Raw genomic sequence first — 8556 nt, forward strand, 5'->3', positions numbered from 1 at the left:
TTGAAAATACCATAGCTTGGGTCAGGCGCACCTTAGTCCTCAAGAGATCATTATGATTAGTTAAACATATAATACTGATTGTTGTTGTTAAGTGCCATCGAGTCAGTTTTGACTCACAGCAACCCTGGATAGGGTTTCCAAGGAACAGCTGGTTGGCTTGAACCATCAACCTTGTGGTTAGCAGTTGGGTGCTTATCTCACAATGCCACACTAGGACGTCATAATACTGATAACTGTGCTTATATGTCTATGTTGTATTCTGATATGCAAATGAGTTAGGAAGTCAGGATTTCCCCCCTAAGAGTGGGGGAAATGGAAAGAGAAATAGACATTGACTCTTGGGGGGTGGGAGGGGATTCCATGGCTCTAAGTCTTGTCTGTCTTGTAGGAAGCACATGTGTTTAGGAGGTATTTACCCTGTTGGGCAATGTTATCAGTACCAGCCTTGCCCCTTCTAGCTCAGCTTCCAAATGGCCCCTTTCTTTTCTTTACAAAATAATTCATTCCTCCCTCCTCCCTGTCTTCTGACACTACTGTCATAGCATTGACCTTACAGCATGTTTCACCACATTGTCACTGGTTGTTTGTACATTCTCCAGGAAAGTTGGTTGAATTAATGAATCCATCCTTTTATCCCCAGCATCCGGTCTAGAGCGTTAGTAGGCATTCCATGCAGACTTGCGACATGGTTGAGTGAAAGCTGGGATGAATGAATGACTGTAAAAGAACCACAGAAAAGTCCTGAAAGAAATGCCTCTCAATTAAGTTACAGGGCCTTCCTAAGCAAAATTTCCCACTCCCTTGCTGTGGGACCTTAAGCAAAGTGTTTAACTTCTCTGTGCCTCAGTTTCTCAAGTATAAACTAGGGATAATGGTCATGGGATTATTGCAAAGCTAGCCACAAGGTCGGAGTTCGAGCTCACCAGCTGCTCCACGAGAGAACGATGAGGTTTTCAGCTCTCACAAAGATTTACAGAGTCTCTATGGGTCAGAACCAACTCAAGGCACTTTTAACAACAGTCTATTTGATTATGGTGACGCTTCAATGGGATACTGTCTGAAGAGCCCTCCCCAGCACAGTGCCTAGGCAAAAAGGGTCTCAATAATGCTCACAAAGACAAAAAATGCTAAGAGAAGAGGCCAAGTATAAAGAGAAGCCACTTGGTTAAAGGCTCTTTGCATCTTGCAAGGGGAAGGAAGGAGGGAGTGCTGTCTGCACCTAGAAGCCTTATCAACACCTCCACCCTTCCCCAGCCATTGAACTGATTAAGGACCTGGTCAACTATGAAGTGCGCAACGCTCTGCTCCAGGGCCTCGTGGCACTGCTGATACCGTCTGTCAAGGAGACCTCCAAACTGCAGCCCAAGATCCTCAACGGTAGGAGAAACAAGGGGGCACTGGGCATCAAAGCGCCAGGGTTGTGGAAGTGCCTACTTACTGATCAGAGGCGTATCTAAGGAGGGATGGTAGGGTATGGTCGGTGCCCATGCCCTAGACTTTACTTGGGCGCCACTGAGCAGCTTCTGTATTATCCTGTGTCCTTCTGTATTATCCTGTGTCCTTCCTCAAGAACAGTAGAGGCCTGAGAGGAGGCAAGGAGTGCCATTCCAAGGTACCGCAAATATGCAAGGCAATGGGACCAGGGGAGGGAAGATGTTTCTACTGAATCCTCACTGCTATTAATATCACTCCTGGTGTGGTGCTCTAGAATCAAAACTGGACAGCGAACCACAGGTTGGCAGTTCAAACCCACCACTTAGTCCTAAGAAACCCTGTATGAGGTCACTGAGGAGAGCACTTAACAACATCTTGAAATGGGGTGTGTACGTGTGCAATTTAGAGATTTTTCGTTACTCTCACTATAATGCTCTGCTCCTGCCTCACGGCCTCTTCCTCCCCAGACTCCTCAGTGCTCCAGCTCACAGCCCACCTGCCAGTGTTTCTGCAGCAAGCTGCGGCTGCCAAGGCCATCGGGTAAGCGGGCAGGTGGTAGGGGGTGGATGCAGCTAGCCCAGGGTTGACCTAGGAGAGTCCTAAGGCACTGATGCAGCCAGCATCCCGACCTAGGGTCCTGGCGCGCAGCAACCTAAGCATTGCCGAGGAACTGCTGCACCTTCGTGTGGTGCACAGTCTGATGACCGCCATGGGCAACACCGACCACAGCAATAGCCAGCGACTGGCCAGCCTCACGTTGGAGGTGAGTGCCTGGGCGTGGGCGGCAGCAGGTACCCCAGGCAGGGGCAGGTGTGGGCAGTCACACCACTTCCTGCCTGGCCGCAGTACTACGTGCAGACGTTCCCAGTGGTGGAGGAGCACGTGCGAAAGAGCATGGGGGAGGAGCTTTACAAGCTCTTCTTGGTAAGTGGCCTGTACCTCCACTCACCACCACCTCCGCACCCCACCCCACCCCGCGCCAGACACACACACACACACACACACACACACACACACACACACACACACGGAATGGACCTAGTTACAAGCTGGACCGCTCCACACGACCTCATTTCATCCCCTTTTCTGCCTTTGAATTCTTCACCATCCCTCTGTCTAAGCCCAACGCTCAGTCCAGACAGCTCTGGCACTCTAGCTCCTGCCCCTGTCCTCAGAACAATGCCGAAGGCTTGTACATGAAAATGGACAGCATTCAGGCAGATATCTTGGCAGCTAACAAAGTCAATGTTACCAAAGGTGAGCGGGCGCCAGGGGGCCTGGAGTGGGGGGTGCCACCAGCGCCTCCAGGACTCATTCTCTCCTTGTCTGCCTCCAGCCTTAAGCTTGTCTGGTGACATCTACTGCAACATGAGCTTTTACTTTGACCCTCCTGGAAATGAAGATCGTCTAGCCTGCATCACACACTTTCCTAAGAGCAGCATGGAAGCAAAGGAAGAGGAGAGCCCAGGCGGCAACCTGGGAAAGCCCGGCAGATAGGAAGGAGCCTGGGCCAAGCGCCACTTGGCTCTCACGGGGGAGGCTCGGCATTAGCACCGCAGTTGGGGAGAGCTGCTAAAGGCTGGGAAGAGTTCAATAAATAGACTTGCTATCTAGTTCTCTGTGTATGGAGGGGGAAGGGAGATCAAATGAGAGCTAGGATGATGAGTTGGGGTACCTCTTTTTACGGAGGAAAAAAGCAGGATGGTCACCAACATCCTGGATGGTTCCAGAGTATACCTGAGGCGAGGCTCCCTGCTGGCCCTAGCATCTCCCTCTAGGACACCATATGCCTGGTTTTCTCCTACCCCTCTGTTTGCTTCCTCTCTTTTTTTTTTTTTTTTTTTGCTGACACCTCCTTATCCAGTCTCGTTCAAGTTGGATTGATGGAGGAGTCTGACCCTGAGCCTCTCCTCCCCTCTGAGCCTTTTACACCCTGATGATCTCATCGAGTCTCAGATCTTTGAGTCCTATGTAAATGCTGACTCCTACATCTCTGTTTCCTGCTTAACATTTCCACCTCGTTGTGTCCAGAACTGAACTCCTGACCTGGTGCCACCCACAACCTTCCCTGTCTCAACTGATGACAACTCATCCTTCCTGTCAGAACAAAATAGTATTATTCTCCTTGGTTACACCTGTACCCATTCTGCCTGATGGTACTACCTTCCGAATATATCCAGAATGCAGCTATAGCTCATGACTTTCAGTGCTAAAGCACCATTGTCTCTGTCTACATTACTCTGCTTTCCACCCCCATTCTCTTTCTATATAGTAGCCAGAGAGTTTTTATAAACTTTATCATTTGGTAAAAACCTTGCAGTGGCTCTCCATTGATTTCACTGAGAGTAAAAACTGAAATGCTTCCCGTGCCCTCCAAGGCCTGCGTGGTGTCCCATTATTTCTCAGAACTTGGCTCTTTCCCTCTCCTTCACCTTGCTCCAGCCAACTCTGTCCTACAGTGCTGGGGTTTTTTAAATAAACGAATAAGCTTTCACCCCAGATAGTATCTGCATAGCTAATTCCTTCACCTCCCTTCAACTCTTGACAGAAAGTTCACCTTCTCAATGAAATCCTTTGCTATGGAGTTGACTCTGAGTCCTAGCGACCCCATGTGTTAGAGTAGAGCCAGAGCTCCACAGGGTTCTCTTGACTACTATCTGTACAGAAGATGATCACTAGGCTTTTCTTTTATGACAAGGAGCCCTCATAGTACAATGGGTTCAGCATTGGGCTGCTAACCACAAGGTCAGCAGTTCAAACCTACCAGTCACCCCATGGGAAAAACATGAGCCTGTCTGCTCCCATAAGATAAAAGTCTCTGAGACCCTGTGGGACAATTCTACTCTGTCATACTAGAGAATCAGAATCAACTTGGTGGTGGAGAACTGGGGTTTAGTTTTTGCTTTAGCTGGGAGAGTCTTCTGTGGTGCCTCTGGGTGGGTTTGAACCACCAACTTTGCTGTTAGAAGGAGATCCCCGAGTAGCATAAAAAACATTTGTGCTACTCAGCAGGGATCATTTTCTCAATAAGGGTTGCTCTTTTTTGTTCAAAAATTACAACCCACACTACCACTGCCAGTACCCTAAACCTCCCTTACTCTGCTCTATTAGTTCCATAGCACTTATTTATTGTCTGTTTCTCCACCTGAACGTAAGTGCCACTGTTGTGGTTGCTAGGTGTCACAGAGTTAATGTCGACTTATGCCAACCCCATGTGACTGAGTAGAACTGATCCTTAGCGTTTTCTAGGCTGTAATCCTGATGTGCTGCTGTGGGTTGATGCGCTGGTCTGCAGAGTCGGCTGCAACTGCAAGGTTGGTGATGTAAGCTCACTAGCTGCTCCTTGGAAACCCTGTACAGGGTTGCCATGGGTCAGAATCAACTCGACAGCACTTAACAACAGTCTCCCTTAGAGCCACTGGGTGGGTCTCAACCACCAATCTTGCGCTTAGCAGTCCAGTGCTTACTTATCCTACAATGCCACACCAGGACTCTTAAGCTTCAGTTGGGAAGGCACATTTGTTTTGTTACTGATACACCCTAAACACTCAAAACAATGCCTGGCATGCATGAATGACTAAATGAATGAGCTATTGTGAAGGAATAGAGAGAATGTCAGACGGCAGTGATGTTTCACAGGTTTCCACAAGGGGGCATCATCAGACACGAGATTTTTGGTCTAAAGCTGCCATCCTCCCAAACTGAGATTCTGTTTTCTCCCACAGATAAGTTTTCTCTGTAAAATAGTCATTGATTAATATCATTAACCCATTGCCATCGAGTCAATTCCGACTCATAGCCATCCTGGATAGGGTTTCTGAGGCTGTAAGTCTTTCTGGAAGCAGAAAGCCTCATCTCTGTCTGTGGAGCAGTACAATCTAATTTTACATGTTTATATTCTGTACACAGGGAGCCAGGGCTAGGCTGGTGCCAGATGGATTAGAAGAGTTTGCTTTAGTCAATTGTCACACTGGGAAATTCCCATTTAAAAATGTTAAAATATACAATTACTTTGTTTTGAGTGGAGACACCAAGTAAACTTATTTTCCTTTATCAGAAAGAAATGAACATAATCTCTTCTATGAGCAAGAATTGACAAAGTTTAAGACGTAAGAAAACTGTCTCACACCTCAAGAAAAAGCTCACATCTAGGAAATTACAGGAGCCCTGATGTGACACTGAACTGCTAACCATTGTGGCTGCTTTGTTTGTAAACCAGGAAAAAGATATACATGTGCTGTAATTTCCTTGTTGTTAGTGCCATTGAATCACTTCCGACTCATAGTGATCCTGTACAAGGTCTCCAAGGAGTGGCTGGTGGATTCTGCCCTGCCGTCCTTGCAGTTACCAATCCATTGCTTATCCTACAGCACCACACGGCTAAAAATAGACAATACACTATAATTGTTTTTAAAATTTTATTGATTGGAAGATCCAAAAACCTGGGAACCACTGGTCTAAGGTGATTATAGTTTCATAAAAACAATGCAACATTTTGAAATGAAATCTTAAGTAGAATATAATTAATTACCTCTTAATTAATTAATTAATTGGAGTTTATGAATATATCTGAATGTTTCCATTGTTTTAAATTTAAGAGATTATAATGGCTATTCTGGAGTCCTGGTGTGGCGCTGTGGGACAATCCACTAGACCACAAGGTTGGTTTGAGCTGCAATGTTGGCAGTTCAAATTCACCAGCCACTCATTGGAAACCCTATATAGGATGGCTATGACTCGGAACCGACTCAGAGGCACTTAACAACAACAAAAACAGTGGCTATACTGAGGAGCCCTGGTTGCATAGTTGGTTATGAGTTGGGTTATTAACCCCAAGGTCAGCAGTTCAAATCTACCAGCCCTTTCATGGGAGAAAGATGAGACTTTCTTTTCCTGTAAAGACTTCTTGTTGTTGTTTTTAGGTGCTGTCAAGTCGATTCCAACCCATAGCAACCCTGTACAGAGTTTCCGAGGCTATAAATCTTGACAGGAGCAGAAAGCCTCATCTTTCTCCTGCATTCGGAACTGCTGCTAGTTTCGAACTGTTGTCCTTCAGATTAGCAGCCCAATTTGTAACCATTACGCTACCAGAGCTCAGCCTTGGAAACCATATACAGGATCACTGTAAGTCGGAACTGACTCCATGCCACACAACCAAATATATATTTATCTTTCCCTACTTTTTATTTTTTAAAAATTCAAAAACACAGTAAAATTTAAATAATAATATAGCGAATTTCTGTATACCCTTTGACACATTTGTTTTATCTCTTTGTGTATATATCTGCTGAGCTATCTGAAAGTTTCCGATACCATGACATTTCATCCATAAACACTTCACATTCTGTTTGTACTAAGAACAAAGACACTCTCTAACATAATTGAAATACTGTTATTGTGCTATTCTGAAGAATGGCCCCCACGGATGTCCATTTCCTCGTTTCTAGAATCTGTGAAAATATTGCCTTACCTGGTAAAAAGTACTTTGCAAATCTGATTGAGATAAGGATCTTGAGATGGGGAGATTTTCTTGGACTATCCAGATGCACCCAACATAATTACAAGAATCATCAAGAGGAGGCAGAGGGTCAGAGTTAGTAGTAGGAGATGTGACAAGGAGAGCAAGAGGCTAGAGTGATTTTCAAGGAAGGAGACCACAAGCCAAGGAATGTAGACAGCGTCTAAAAACTGGAAAATGCAAGGAAATAAGTCTCCCCTGAAGCCTCTTGAAGGGATGCAGTCTTTCTGACATGCTGATTTTAGACTCTGACTTCCTGAGTTTGAAAAACAAATTTGTGGTGTTTTAAGTCACTTGTTGTTGTGTTGTTAGGTGCCATCGAGTCGGTACCAACTCATGGCAACCTTATGCACAGCAGAACGAAACACTGCCCAATCCTGGGCCAACCTCATTATTGTTGCCATGCTTGAGCCCATCAATGCTGCCACTTGGCCTATCCATCTTGTTGAGGGTCTTACTCTTTTTCTCTGACCCTCCACCTTACCAAACATGATAGCCTTCTCCAGTGGCTGGTCCCTCCTGACAATATGTCCAAAGTATGAGAGACGAAGTTTGGCCATCTTGGCCTCCAAGGAGCATTGATTCAGTTATTGTTTTTGTTAAGTGTTGTTGAGTCAGTTCTGATTCATCACAACCCTGTATAAAGTTTCCACCTCAACATAAAGAAAACAAAAATCCTCACTACAGGACCAATAAATAAATACATCATAATAAATGGAGAAAAGATTGAAGTTGTCAAAGACTTCATTTTGCTCGAATCAACCATCAACACTCATGGGAACAGCAGTCAAGAACTCAAAGGACATATTACATTAGGTAAATCTGCTGGACAAGACATCTTTAAAGTGTTGAAGAGCAAAAATGTTAGTTTGAGGACTAAGATGCACCTGACCCAAGCCATGAACATGGTATTTTCAATAACCTTACATGCATGTGAAAGTTGGACAGTAGATAAGGAAGACCATAGATGAATTGATACATTTGAGCTATGGTGTTGGAAGAGATTAGAAGTACCTACCATGGACTGCCAAAAGGACAAACCAGTCTGTGCTGAAAGAAGTACAGCCAGAATGCTCCATGGAAGCCAGGATGACCAGACTTCGTCTCATACTTTGGACATATTCTCAGGAGGGACCAGTCCCTGGAGAAGGATATCATATTTGTAAAGTGAAGGGTCGGAGAAACAAAGGAAGTACCCCAAGGAGATGGATTGGCACAGTGGCAGCAGCAATAGGCTCAAATGTAGCAATGGATTGTGAGGTTGGAGTAGGACCCAGCAGTATTTCCTTCTGTTATATGTAGAGTCACTATGAGTCAGTGCCAACTCGATGGCACCTAACAACAACAACATAGCATTTCCAAGGAGGCACTGGGAGATTTGAACCACCAACCTTGCAGTTAGCAGCCCAGTGCATGTCCTACCGTGCCACACCAGGACTCTTTTAACTTAGTAATATCATCTAAAATAGATTGTCCTACAGTGCCACACGAGGTCTCCTTTAATTCAGTAATAGCATCTAAAATAGAATATATATCAAAAATATACTTTCTGGGTTTTGTTTTGTTTTCTCCTTATTTCTGAATTTTAAATCCAGTTAAGGTTT

At 45.2% G+C, this 8556-nt stretch overlaps 1 protein-coding gene across 1 annotated transcript in view; it reads left to right on the forward strand.

Annotated features, from left to right (window-relative positions):
- Positions 1–2931, forward strand: part of LOC102819584 (chromosome unknown open reading frame, human C1orf228) — an 82273-nt gene extending 79342 nt beyond the window's left edge. The window contains exons 6-11 of the mRNA XM_006839844.1: positions 1255–1377; positions 1902–1974; positions 2068–2197; positions 2281–2358; positions 2610–2691; positions 2771–2931. Of these exons, the coding sequence (XP_006839907.1) occupies positions 1255–1377; positions 1902–1974; positions 2068–2197; positions 2281–2358; positions 2610–2691; positions 2771–2931 (647 nt within the window). The remainder of the gene's footprint in view (positions 1–1254; positions 1378–1901; positions 1975–2067; positions 2198–2280; positions 2359–2609; positions 2692–2770) is intronic.
- The last annotated feature ends 5625 nt before the right edge of the window (positions 2932–8556 follow it).

This window comes from Chrysochloris asiatica, unplaced genomic scaffold, assembly GCF_000296735.1.
Source record: "Chrysochloris asiatica unplaced genomic scaffold, ChrAsi1.0 scaffold00026, whole genome shotgun sequence".
Lineage (NCBI taxonomy): Eukaryota > Metazoa > Chordata > Mammalia > Afrosoricida > Chrysochloridae > Chrysochloris > Chrysochloris asiatica.